At 37.9% G+C, this 14,657-nt stretch overlaps 1 protein-coding gene across 24 annotated transcripts in view; it reads left to right on the top strand.

The window, feature by feature from the left end:
* The window catches only part of ZMIZ1 (zinc finger MIZ-type containing 1), a 335,481-nt gene that overhangs the window by 193,541 nt on the left and 127,283 nt on the right, over nucleotides 1-14,657 (top strand). For all 24 annotated transcript variants that reach the window (XM_085583388.1, XM_085583392.1, XM_085583390.1 and 21 more), the window contains 2 exons: nucleotides 1,470-1,583; nucleotides 14,543-14,648. In XM_085583388.1, coding sequence (XP_085439514.1) covers nucleotides 1,470-1,583; nucleotides 14,543-14,648 — 220 coding nt within the window. The remainder of the gene's footprint in view (nucleotides 1-1,469; nucleotides 1,584-14,542; nucleotides 14,649-14,657) is intronic.

Raw genomic sequence — 14,657 nt, 5'->3', positions numbered from 1 at the left:
TGCTTTTTCTAATTCTGCTATTGTTTTAAAAATCTATGCCCTGCATGTCAGTCATCTCTTGTAAAAGCAGGGCTTCTGACCAAGAGCATTGATTGAATAAGAATTATCTAATGTAATGTGATCTAAAAGCTCACAGACTGGGAACTCCTGAAAACCTGGCATGGGAGGAATTTTTTTTCCCCTTCATTTGTCATGAAGTTAATATATGCAGCTACTCAGGCATGAGAAGATAAAGGGAGAAAAAATAGGTTGTGAACATTATAGTTCATCCAGATGCTTAGAAATAAGCAGTCATGTTTTTCCAAATTATGCAACTGATTTAAAAGTAATGATATATTTTAAAAATTAAGCCCCTGAGATTTTTGCCTCCTGGATAAAATACTCATAATTTTCATATTTTTCTCAGCAATTCCAAGAATTATAAAACAGCTACTTAAAAAGACCCAGCAATTCCTAAATACTCTCTTTTCTTGTTGTTTCTGGAGTTTTTACGGAAACATCTACCATCACCAGAACTGGAGAATTTAGTAGCAATATTACTGATGTAAATTGAATTCCTTCTTTCCTGTGCCATCCCTCTGCTCTGGCTAAAATGTTGGAATACTTTGGCAATGTGGACAGTGAGGGATGACAGTGTGAACAATAGCATTAGGCAAGTTTATGAAGTGCCTCTAAAATTAGGACTTCCTGTTGTTCAGTAAAAAGGCAGAAATTAATGTGATAGTCAAGAAAAAATCTATTGTCCATGCAAATTTCAAAACAAAACCAGATTTTTTTTTCCCTCTCAAAATCCTGCCACCCTCTTCAGGAGAGGTAGGGTTCCCTTCTGAAATGTCTGCATGCCTTCTGTGCATGTGAAACATTTTTAGTTAAGAAATAACCCTCTGTTTTTCATGATCCTGAAGCTGATCACCCTAACTGCTCATGATGCTGTCACAAGCAACAGAATCCAAGGTTCCTAGAAAGGATTGGTATCCTGAGTGTGCTTCTCCCTGTCCCTGGCATTTTCTGAGTCTGTCACGTTTGCCTCATTGGCCAGCAGCAAAGATTGAAATCTTGATTATTGGAAGGTGGTGTGCTGGCATGTCCCAACAGTGGGGCATAAGCACACTTCAAAGACATTGAACCCAAAACTAAAATTTCCCTTAATTTGGGCTCAGACAATTTTGGTTTCCAAGTGGAGTCCACTGATTTGCAGGTGGGAGAGGTGGAGCTGTAGAGGAAAGAGTTTGGGGAGCTGTGGTATTTCAGCTACAGCTTGTCTCCAACTAATGAAGTCATGTCAGAAAATGGTGGAAGTATTAATAGGAATGAAGTAGGATTTTCTGCATTCACTGTGCAGTTGAAAGTATTGCTTTTGAATTACACACTGTCCCTAGGTACCAGACTTAGCAATAGCGTAATGTAGAATGGAATATGTCAGCCCTTGTGCATGTTATTTACCATGTTGCTTTGCCTTCCCTTTCCAGCACTTACAGAACCCAGCAAACTTCCATAATGCAGCAACAGAGCTCCTGGACTGGTGTGGAGACCCCAGAGCTTTCCAGAGACCATTTGAGCAGAGCCTGATGGGCTGTTTGACGGTATGTCCATCCTACTGTGACAGTGGCTCCTTCTGTTTTATACTGTGTTCCTTCTCTCGTGGCCAAGGGAACTTGATTTTCAGAATCTGCATCTTAAGGGGATTTTTGTCATTTTACCTTAAATACATAAAGCCAGATCTTAAGACCTGTTTATTTGACTCCATTGCTTAACAGGGAGTAAAATGCAATAACAAGAAGTTGGAGCATAAAAGATGTTTTTGTTAGATAGCATACAAATGCACAGGCTAGATTATTTGTTATACACATACAGTGTTATTTCATGTCTTGAAATTGCTAAGTGAGCCATGTTCATATAGAATGATGAACATTCCAGGTATTTGTTTTCCCTTGACATTTTTGGTAGGGCTGAATGACTGCTTGCTTTTTATTCTAAGTATACTGTGCTCCCGGGTTATGACATGCTTGTTCAGCTTACTTTATTACACCCATTGACTGCAGGTCTCATCCTGACATACTAATTTCTACAATTTCCTTGATTTCAGTGCTTTTCTTTTCATTCACTTTTCATTAAGACCACTGTAGTTCCTAACGTGTTCATTATAATGCATATTTGTCTGTGCATTTTTGTTTTGAAAATTTTATTTTCCAGCAGCAGCAGTCCAGAACTGTTACATGGATTCAAGACTTTAGATGAATTAAATTCTGACTGAGCAGGGGGGTTAAAAACCTCACTGCAGTTTGCCAAGCAAGTTGATCTAAACAAATAGTCACAAAAGAAACAGAAATTCTGAAATTATTAATTAAGAGACTGTAATTTTGTTTGTTGTGGGGCAGAAGTGTATGTATTATTTTCAAGCAATGTGTAGCTGGTATACATAAAACAGACATTAAGACTGAGATTTAATTGCCAGAAATCCAAATGTTAAGGAATGGCTCCATCTTAGTGTGCTCCAGTGTATAGCATCCCTCAGATTTGTATGTCAAAAAGTTAGAATAAATCCAATTATAATAGGAGATGCATATACTCTTCCAGTCAGGGAAAGAATAGAGGAAGTTAAAAATCGTAAATTCCAAAGATAGAATATTTAACAATTCTGTCTGAAGTAAAAGTTATCAGTAGCATCAATTTTGAGAAACTGTACATAATGTCCGATGTGGCCATAACAATATTTTATTTATACTTTTTGAAAACTTTACTAGCATTTTTCAGGGTAGTTTTTGGGAAAGGAGACATTCACCTCAAGTATAATTGGGCAATCTGTGCACAATATTTCTCTGCAGCCCCTGCTAGAACATTGTGAGTCTGACCTGTGACTTCCTTGCTGTTTAAATCTTTTCTTTCTACGTGAGCAGATCTTAAGCCCTGCCCAAGTGGAGGGTCACAATAAGGTCTGACTGCCAGTGATTCATTCTCCTCACAGAGTGTACAGAAAGTGGGCAGGAAATGTTCCATGAAAACTGGTGAGGTAAAACACAATAAATGGTTTTCAGTGTATTGAAATGAAAATGCTGTTTTTCTTCTGACAAGAATGAAAGAAAAAAAAAACAATTTTACCATCTAAGTACTGTTAATATTTGAGCCACATGTATTACTTTGCTTCATACTTATTCCTGAAATCTGAACGGGGTGGCGTGCTCCCTTTCCCAAGCTTGTTGTGGGAGAGAACTGTCTGCAGTGTAGGACTGACTGGCAGCAGCATCTTCATCATATGTTGCAATCTCATTATATTCCTGGCAAGGAAATAACACAGGAGCTTAACCTGGTGGCTTGTTCTGTGTTTGATAAATACACAGGATTTGCAGAATGCCTATAACCTGCAATGAATGTGTTTCTTGCTCTTAATTTTAAAATCCCTTGAAGAAAGATATGCTTTAATTTCTCATTGTACATCCCTCCTTTTCTTCCTGCTTCCCATTAAACAGACTTAACAGCATGGTTGTGTCCCAAGAGGTTTGTACTTCCTGTATCTTCTTAATACATTAGCAGTACAGTGGGCAAGGTCTCTTTTTTATTTTTTTTTAAATTTTTCTCCTTTTATGTGTATTTTTTCTATTTAAGCCTACTCGTACATAATTTCTTTCTAATTAATATGTTCTGAGTCATAATTTAGTAAACGTAGATTGTTAGGCTTATTATTTCCTTACAGGAAAAGGGTTTTATCTACTTTTATTTAACAAATGTGATAGAACTTCAGTGTGTTTTCAGAGACATTATTCAGAAAGTTGCAAATAAATCAAAGGTAGCTGAAATAATGGAATATCATGAGTAGATTTAACACCAGTTTGCACAGCTTCATGTTCTGTACAATCGGGAGCCTATTTTATTTAATGCTGATAAGGTTTACCAGTTTTTACTTCTTTGTGAGGATTATGCTAAATGAAAAATAAAAAATAAATATGAAAGTCTATTCAATCACTGAAACAAGATTATTGTTTTATTATGCTAGCCTTTAAAATGACCTTCAAAATCAAATTTCCTTAAAATTTCCATATTTTTGGATATGCTTTTTAAAGCAAGTGATCTCAACCATCATTACAACATTTGAGCTGTGTGGTTCTTTAAGGCATTTAATTTGGACAGTCTACAATATTAAAAATGCTTGCTTGCTCATAAAGCTTCCCCTCTGTATTATTGAGAATGATTTTTATTATTTTATGCCATTCTGTTCTGTTAACTCTCTGACCAGGGAAAAAGTGGCATGCTAAGCTGTTCTGGAACCATCAAAGGGATATGAAATGATCATGTCCTATGAGTGGTAACACGATATATACTAATCCAAATTGAAACTTACTGGGATGTCATGAATGCAGAGAGGCAGGTTCTCTCAGGAATGTGCAAACATTCATTCACACACTGCACAGTTGAAATGCATCAGATGTAATGACAGAGCATCAAAACAGATCTATTGTGGTAAGAATAGCCAGCTGAATAGATTATCACACATCAGCATAACATGGGTATCACAGGTATAACAGATCCTTTGCATCATTTAAGTCCTATGTATAGCCTGTTGCAAAAATTAACCAATTAGATTTAATCCAGTTAATAACAGAGAACTATGCTCACAGTCTTGAAATAAGGCTTTAATTTAAGAAGTGGCTCTTAGGAGTAGTTCTGTGCCTGACACATTGTCTTTGTGTTGGGACTGTCAGTAATGTCTGGTAACTTTTTAACCACCTGAATGTTTGTATTCCTGCTGCCTGTCTTAGGATAGATGCAGAAGAATGATCCTGGAAATATTCTGACTGGTCAATAGCAGAAGAGCTTCCAGCTTCATTTATGAAATTACTGGTTTTGTTAATAATATATAGAATAATATATAGAATAGGCTGTTGTAGAGGGTTTTCTTAAATTGTAATACTAGCACTTAAATTGTAAGTGCTAGCACTTAGAGAAATCTTGGTGATTTGAAAATTTCATAAGTTCACTAGACAGCAATTGTTGAACAATAACATGTGTAGCACATGTTTAGTATTTGTCTTTCTTTGGTGGTTTGGGTTTTTTTTTAGAATAATCTGTGCACAGTATACATACTGGCTATTTGCAGTAGATAATTTTTCCACATCAGCAGTACTTTATCATTCTGAAGTTACATGTGCTACTGTGGGCTCCAGTGGCATTGTGTGCAATGTAATAGGAATGATTTTCTTATCTCTAGAAGACTCAAGATTTGATACAACAGCTAAATTTTGCCAGAGAGGTACCTAATCAGGTATGTAAACTTCATTTCAGTAGTCAAATACTTCACATAATGGATACTTTAAATAATTACTCATTTAGAATTTTAATAATTTCTTTTTGTGATAAATAAATTAGGCTAATGCTGTCAAGGCCTATGAATAAAATTCCGGTATTTCTGTGCCTTGCAAAGAGTCAAATAGAAAAGGATACATAGGTAAACCAATGACTTGTGCCATAAATAGAAGATACTTTTTCATTAACTAAGCCCCAAAAGCTGTGCCTCTTCTGGCCAAAATGTGATGCATGTGCATTGTGTTATGTTCAAACAGTTCTGACAGACACTAATTCTAGAGCTTAACTTTTTGTGCTTACCCATTACAGAAAACCACTAAAGTGAATGGGTAATAAAAAATTATAAAGAATACTCATTTCAACAGATAAATAAGAAGTCAGGGATAAAGGGGTAAGCTTTGAATCTGTTTTGTTTCTTGCAAGCTTACAGGCTTTGGAAAGGTTCCCTTAAGCAGTTTCAACAGAACTCATGCAAACAAATTATGATCTTTCTCAGAGACAATAAAATTTCTTCTAACTTGCCAAGAAAAGCTAGGTGTTATTTTTCAACAGTAGTTATTTTCAAATCAAATAGACAGTCTGTAGGCCAGAAATTGAATTATAATTGAAATCATTGATTCTATAAATTATTGAAATGGCAATGGATATGGTGTTCTTCTGTATATAATACTACTTCTTCCATGGTGTTATGGGGAGCTGATGAAAACAGCCTCCACTTTCCACAAACCAGACATAGTTGTGTTTTTATTAGGATTGAAAAAATTTCTTACTCTAGCACTAGAGTATATTATGGCAAGGCTTGATAAATTTAAGAATATAATTCTCTAAAAATGTACTGTATATGGCATTACCTTACAGTCTTCTGTAATAAACAGCTTCAGTTACTACACAGCAGTTTAAAAAAATAACCCTGTTTCAGTCAAATCAGATACCAGTCCAAGCAATGAAATTAAAATACTTTAATCCTCCCAGGTTAGCTTTTCTCCTAACCATATCCCAATCCATATGGATACTAAAAGTCAAGTTTAACAGTCATGTTGAGCAAACAATTACACAGTAATTAAATTATATCTTTGTGTATAGGAGACAAAAGCAAAATATTGGTCAAAAGCTTTTCAGGAAAGAATGCTTCAAAGTAGACTGCAATACAAATGACTTTGAGTCAGCATTTGCCCAGGCTGTTTCATTAATTTCTGCCTCTTCTCAGGTCCAGTGTAGTGTCATCCCATGGGTGTGCTCTTGCCAAGCAGTTCAACATGTAAATGATCTCATTGAAGGCTTTGGGTAAGGTTTGTGTTGTTGCTGCAGCAAAAATGGAAATGAGGAGACAGCTGAGAGCAAAATGGACAGATTTACAGACTTGTCTTCAGCAAAGAACCATAAAGGCACTGCCTTGTTCTCTTGCTGTGCTTCAGCTTTACAAGGCACCAAGTTTATCATTCTTTAGGGCTCTTCAGTGTGTCCAATCAAGAAATAAAAGAGTGAGAGAGGCAAAGCTGTGTGCAGTCACTCTGTAGCTATACCTAGGGGCTTCATCTAAGAAATTAAAGTCCATCACTACAGTGGTTTTGTACAGTAGGAGGAATTTAGGTAAGCAGGATGTGCTTACCTGAGGTAGCTCCTGATAAATCACTGAATGTAAGAGAGCTTCTGTAGTAAAAGCTTTTGTCTCTAACCACTGGGGTTGGGATCTGAGTCGCTCTTTGCATCCAAAAGATGCAAAGATTTCCTACCCCTGATTGTCCACAAAAAACTATGCCAAAATAGTAATTGAAATAGTAATTAAAAATGCCTTCCTCCCAAAATCTTAATGTTCTAGATCCTCCTCTCCAAATACTGGGTCTGCCTCAGTCATCAGGTGTGGGAAACTTACCTGTGTTTGGGAAATAAATATTTCTCTTTAAATTAAAACCAGCAAACAAACAAAACACAAAGCTGTAGTCCTAGCTGTACTTCATCTAAAGGTTCTGGATTTAATTTAAATTTTTTGTTCTGCTTGTAATTCTTACTACATCTCTGTACTGCATATAAGAGTTGCTGAAATAACAAGCATCAATGATAAACTGATTGAAGTATCTGCTGAAGGTTCCTGTTTTAATGATACTGATACAATGGTACAGTAATCTTTTGAATTGCATTTCTCTTCAGAAAGTCCTGGAATCGAGACTGCTGAGATTATTTTAGATTATTTTAAGGAGAAAAAGCCCTAACTGCTCTCAGTTTCATAATATGAAAATCTATTTTAGCTTGTCTGATATGTTATGAAGAGAATAATTGGTTAAAAAAAGACATACACGTTAAAAAATAAAAAGAAAACGAGAATGGCGTATCTGAATAATGTGAGGTTTCTGTAACAGGATGCCTCAGACTGCAAGTGCAGCTAATGCTTGCCTGGATTCATTATGTTTAATGCAGAAAAGTACACAATCAAAAATCAACCTGTGACATTCCAAAAATCAGATTTCTAATCAGATCAGGATTTGAATGTGATTAATTAGGTGGAAGAGTTAGTTCAGCATATCTATACCAGAAAATTGGAGGTTGCAGCTGCCCGTGAGAGCCCTAGAAATGTTACATTTACTCTTTGTATCCAAGACTTCCAGAGCAAAAAGTTCACGTGGAAGAAATTGTGCTCCCATCATCCTCCCGAGGCATGTGTTGAGCACACAGCTCTGTTTGCAGAGAGCACAGCGCTCCAGGGCTGTGTACGTGCTGTACTGCCAGGGTACAGCCAGCAGGCACGGAACACTCTGCTTCCGAGAGCTCGGAGCACGACCGGTAACTCACTGTTACTGCCTGTCCTGTCGCTTCATGGCCTCCTAAAGCCCTTCTTGCCTAAACTTTCTTAGTCTTGCCATGGGTTATTTAAGACTCATCAAGATGTCCTGCTCTCCAAAGTGATGTGCTTTGGGAATTCCCTTGTCACTTTCTTCCTATGACCCAGCAGTGTTTCATATGTGTCATGCAAATCACTGTTCAAAGTGTGCCAGGACTCGGGTGGCAGCAGTATTGCAGTGACCCAGTGATCAGCTGCTTTAATTACAGCACAGCCCCTGCCTCTTTTTCCTCTGGGACAATTTTCAGTGGAGAGGGTTGAGTATAGTGACCTTCTCTTGGATGTTTGTGGTTGTTAGAGACATGCAGAGGGGAAGAGGATGTAAAGGAGGAGATACACTTATTCTGCATGAGTTACATCACCGTTGCAGGAAGAGTCAAGAAGTACATGGCAGGCATACTGCCTTGTTTTACTTTGAAAATATGGCCTTTATCCACCTTATAGAATGGGAAATAATTTTAAGAAAACTCTTAATTTGAATACAAGGATTCTGTAAAGTCTCTTACATTTGCAGAACGTACTTAATGTCTATTTTCAAGCATCAAAGGCAAGAAACTGCTTAATGATATATATAACTTCACTGACTTGCTTTGATTGTCTCTATTGTTGAGGCAGCCCTTCTGCAACTGGAGTGTAAGAGTCTCATCAGATCAGGACTTCAGATCACAGATTTCTTCCTTCTTTTCCTACTCTTTTTTTTTTTTCCTTGTTTGAGACAGATCTCTATTCATGTTGCAAAATTCCTCAATTTGCCTCCTGTTTATCTGATCTTTGTGTGTTACTGAGGGGAAAAAATTACCATCTACATTGCAGAATTCTAATTACAAAATTTCTGCTGTAGTCTTCAAACTGCATTCAGATAATTTCAAGTATGCACAAGTGGCTGAACATGGAGCCGTCTGAACCAGCAATCAGCCGGCATTTTTAGTTTTGAGCAACCAGCAAATTGAATTGGTAAAATTCATTCTGATGCCAGCAGGGGGGAGTGCTCTTGACTGCTGCTAGTTAAGAGTTTCTTTGAAAGTGCAACATAATGGGAAGGGAGTTTAGAAATAAGCAGTCATGTAGCTCTCTTGATTAACAGGGCTGTTAGGTTGAGAGCTACATTGTTCCAGTACTTCGTGGGGTGATGACAAGCGGGGCAGGGAGTGACGCTCCGTGCTGAAGCTCCTTAGCCTTGCAAAAGGGGAAAGGGGGTGGGGGGGCATTGCAGGTAGATTCAGCAAAGAAAAGATGCTGGTAGCCATATTTGTCTGCTTTTCATGTAATTAAAAGCTCACTCTCATAATTTTCTCCACACTGTCAATGACCCTGAGAGTTTAGACATCTGGAACTCTGCAGAGCTGAATCGCAGGCAGTGAATGCAATGTCTCCTTTTTGAATGCTGTTTATCTGAATTATTCAGATTAAAGATTTCAGAGGTTTGAAGTGATCAGATTTTCTTACTGGCAGTTGATGTTATAATAATTTGTTTGTTTGCAGATAGGGTATATATTCCTTTAAAGACAGGTTAAAATAGCTGTTAGTGCCATATCAAATTTCAAATAAAAGCTAGGTGTTGCAAGTGTGTTTAGGAAATAGGCTAGCTTTTCTAGCTGTCTGGAATGTTATTGTAAAATAATGTAGAGAAATATTAGATGTTGAACCTTGAGCTGTCCAAGCACCTCTCTCACCCATGATAAAGGATGATGATCTCAATTTATGATTGTGGTACTGGCAACTATGTCTAGTTTGATTTTTTTTAATGTGCTACTTTTCAATGGAATGCTGTTATGTATGGTTAGGTCAAGTAAGATAAGTTCTTAGAGCACTGCAGAATGAAGCCATGGTTGAACACATGGTACCAGCTACATGCTGCCTGAATTTTTGCTGATGTGCTGGATTGGAATTTGTAGTTAGAGCAAGAGTATGTTTGTAAATGGTATCATAATCACTTGGCCATAATATTTAATGGATAATTGAAATTGTTGCTTTGATCCCATCTGATCTGCACTGGTACCTGAATAAGACTGAAATCACAGGAGGTTTTAAATGTGGTAGAATTCCTGGGACAGGGTTCAGGCTGAGCTGGATGGCTCCAGTAGGCAGCAGGTGTCTGCAATCACTGAGGTTTGGCTTCAGACAGACCTAAGAGACCATGCTATCTACTCTTTTTCCCCAAGCCAGGATGTGACACAAATACAGTCTGGTCTACTACAAATCCCCTTACCCTCCAAAAGCCAGAGAATGATAGGTAGGTCTTTCCAGTGCCTGATGACTTTTAATACTTCAGACATTTTCCCAGCGAGTCACATATATACTGAGAAGATGAATGTCTGTTCCTAATTTTCGATTAGGCATTTAATTTTTCTTTCTTTCTTTCTGATCTGTAGTGTTTCATGTGTGTCTTTGGTCACACTTTTACAACATTTTTACTGGTTACAAAGATAATTTTAAACTCTTACCCTGTCCTGTTAAGTGTTTGCAGGCTGTTTTGCCTGCAAAACCACCTAGAGGTTTTGCAGTTTACTCTGTCATTGTCTAAGTCAGGACTAAATACATAGAAATTACCTGTAACAAGCACAGGTTATGATTTGACAAAGGACTAGTAATGAGTAATCTGAGTAAAATTTATACTTTTGTCATCTGGGCTATATTCCTTTGTTACAATAGTGTTACATAAGGCAATGTCAAAAGACATATTAGAGTTAGGATATAGTAACTTGTCAAAGAAGGAAATTGCATGGTGCTGGTGTATTCATGATGATGTTCTGTATTGCTCACCTAGTACTTCTTCAATACGTGGTTTTGTTGTCCATCTGGATATATGTACTTTCTGAGAGTCACCTTTTACAGTCCTAAAACCAGATTTGGTATATCTCCAAGCTCTCTGTCTTGAATGAATTTTTGAGGATAATCATTAGCAGTTACACTGCTTGTCCAGGTAAGTTCCTGTGAGTCACTCAAAGGTAAATTTCATTAGGTCCTGCTGACCCGAATATATTAAACTTACTAAATGTCTTGTAGCTATTTTCTGTGTTTTGGATCATGCTCCTATGATGCATTTGTTGTCTTGCTTCTGAGAATTCTCAGTGTCTGTTTAAAAAACCAGGGGGTCCCTTGCATACAGAGGAAAGTTTGACAACTACCTGATGAGCAATGTCTGACTTGAATTGTAGACAACCTGAAACAGGGTCTTGGGAGGGGAATGTATGATCTGTTCCACTGACCTTAATTGTGAAATAAAAGTAAGTCTTTAACCTGTCACAGTTGAAAGAAAAACTTGAAATACAGTCAATGCAAATATTTGTAAGCCTTGTTAAAAAATTATGACAAGATGCAGCTGGCACCATGCGTTCGACCATGAGTTTGTTCTGCAATGCTGTAAGCACTCACCATAGCTGAGCTAACCATTCCTTGTAAAGGAAATAGATATGTACTGCCCTATTCATGTTGACCAAGATGAGGCAGAAGGGACCAGAGAAAGCCCTCTTGAGCACGAGTCCACCAGTTTCTTTAATGGACCCTCTTCCTGCATTTAATGGAGTGTGTGCAAGAAAACTGTAAATGGAAAATGACTCTTGGCAAAACAGAAATTTTATTAGAAATATCTGCTTTTTATTAAGTTTCTGTGTCTTTTGTTGTTCTATTTAGAGGAAGAACAGACTTCTTGTGCAATTTGCCAGTGGAAGCACTTTCTTTCAAAGTTATATTATTATTTTTAAATTTTTTTTTTTGCTAAAATAATTTTCCAATTTGTTTTCCCTCATACTTGGCATGAAGAAGTAAGCAGTAGTTTGACTGGCTGACCTCTGCACACTGTCAAGTTCAGATTCTGCCTTCCTGTGCTCAGTCCTCATGTGGTGTTTGCTGGGGCATGCCTCAGCCACCAGGAGGTGGGTGCTGCCAGGCCGGGCTGTGCCCATCAGGGTGTGGTCAGGCTTGGGTGCACACTCTGGAAAACTCTGCTTTCCACCCCTCTGAGCTTCATGGCACTGCTCCTCTCACAGGGAAAATTAAGAAAATGAAACTGATGTGGGAGTATAGAAAATCAGGTGTCAGCCTGTGGTTAGGACTGCACTGACCAAGGCTTTGCAGTGCATTCAGTGAAGACAGTGCAAGCAGAGCTTTGCTTTTGTGGGTTTTACAGTTCTCTCTGTTTCCTGAGTTACTTTGTAGAATTTTTCCATAATTAGCAAGATGTTAGTTGAGAATAGTGATTTGGCCTCTTGCTAGGACAATCTCAGGATCTGTAACTTCATGTTCTAAAACGCATTGAGCATATAAGCAGCCAGTGCATTTCCTGAGTTACCGTGTGCTCACTGATGAGCAGGTGTATCTGCCTTTCTTCAGACTCAAAATAAATGGTTTAATGATTATATGCTTTTTCAAAACAGAAAATGGGAGGGCCCTTTCTCCATTGTTTTACAGACCTGATTGGCACTCTGTGTTCCTCTGTGATGGTGGAATAGATGACAGCTAAAGGAGTTTAAATAATGTTTGTACATTAATGAGACATTGTTCTCAGGAGCCTTTTGCAAGGGGTTGTTTTAGGTTTCTCAGAAGAGCTTTTTGTCTGTTTTCTTCTCATCATCCACACCCCACCCCCCACCCCGCCATATCTGCTTTTGGGTGGGTGAAGAACAGTGATACTGCAAGTAGAAAAGGGGAACAGATTTCCAAGTATGTAAGGTGTTTTCCAGATCTCATGGCAGCCCACCAGTCTTCACTCCCATTGCTATTATAGCATGAAATATGATGTATCATATTCTGATTTTGTTTTTCTGTTTTTTAATGGTTTTGTGAATGGGTTTTATTGATTTTTTAAAAATCATTATTATTAGTTTTATTTTTTCTTAATTTTTCAAATTTGGACCTACCCTCTTAGCCAGGATGCTAACAACTGGATTTCGAAGTGTAAAGGATTAAAGGCTGATCGACCAAATTGTAAATGGCTTTTTGTTACAAAAAAAAATTGCATTATTTATTTTACTTTATTCCTTTTTACTTTTCTGTCTAAAAGCTGTAATTGTAAAGAAATGTGATTAAACAGGTGTGTATTACTGTACTGATCATCCTCAATTTTGATTTATTTTCCCTGAAAATAAATTAAACCTCTCAGTTTTGAGGTTGTAAGGGTTAAATTTAGGGAGGGAACACTCCCACAGATTAAGCCTTGTTAATGTGTAATTTTTAAATTAATAGGCACAACGGAACAAAGAAATCTACCTGGGAGCTTCATTCATGTTAGTTCTTTTTTTAATAAATAAAATTGGTTCTTAATTGTTAATTAGGAAGATGGATATATTGGAAAAAGTATAGAATAATGTTTGTAAGTTATCAGATATGTTAGTTCTTCACTCTCTTCTATGCTGTTGCTTTTTGCAGTCCTGGACACACATAATTGCAGTGTCATTCATTAAGAAAGAAACTTGCAGATGAAGAAAGGGTGGGAGAAGGATATTTTCTTGTACTGTAAGCTATTAAAGATAGGGACTTTCTTTTGCCTCAGGAAATGGTGTTCTGTTTCTTGTGCAGTTCCTTCGCCATTGTTTTAATGAAAAGAAGTAATGGCACTGTTAAGAATAATCTGTTTTATCTGTGCCTCTGAGTCTGAAGTCATCATGTGCCACTGGAAAGCCATTGAAAAGCTGTGCTGTGTATAACTTTAGCATCGTTTGGCAGAATGACTGTGGGATTGTGTTTGTGCTGTGCAGATTTTAAAGAGGATACATTCTTGGCTGATAGCTGTGTCGCTGGCTTGGAGAAACAGTTGACTGCTTTTTGTCCTTAACTAGAGTTTTCAGTTTGCCTGGTTTTGCTAGTTCTTCTAGATCAGTCAACAACAACAAGTCTTTCCCTGATTTAATCTTTGGCAAATGCTTCTTGCACAGGCCTGTTCATTCTAAAACTGTGGTAAATGTGCTCCCCAATACCGTATTGTTGAAATGCAGCAACTGTGACACTGAGCACAGCGTAGGACAAGCCTGCCCAGCAGTGTGGAGCGGGCATTTTAACCTGAAGGACCTGGGCACTGCCCTTGGGAGCAGGGCCAGGAACTGCACAACAGAGGCAGACACTGAGCATTTCTAATCCTCACATCTCAAATACAGCAAAGTGTATTCTATACAATCTTTACGTACATCGCCCTTCCATTACTTCTTCTGGCTTTTATCTCTCCAATTTTCATGGAACTACCAGGCCTTTCTTCTGACAGGTGGTGAAATAATTGGATCACTGGAATACTCCTGTGTTCACTTTGCTGTGCTTGTGTTGGCAACTACTGGGGAGCAGTGCCTCATACCGTGGTTATACTGTGCTCTTGCAGCAGATTCAGATGTCTAACATTAGTGCTGATAAGCAGGTTAATGTCACTTTGTAAAGAGCTCAAGTAACCCCTAATGAAGCTTTCTCTCTTTCCCTCTGCAGGTGGTTAGTCGAGTGGCAGCTCAGCAAGGATTTGACTTGGATCTTGGATACAGGCTACTGGCAGTATGTGCAGCCAACAGGGACAAATTCACTCCAAAATCAGCTGGTAGGAAAA

The sequence above is a fragment of the Lonchura striata genome, chromosome 6 (assembly GCF_050655825.1).
Source record: "Lonchura striata isolate lonStrDom1 chromosome 6, ASM5065582v1, whole genome shotgun sequence".
NCBI lineage: Eukaryota > Metazoa > Chordata > Aves > Passeriformes > Estrildidae > Lonchura > Lonchura striata.
The sequence above is the reverse complement of the archived record's forward strand: the minus strand, read 5'-3'. Positions and strand labels throughout refer to the sequence as shown.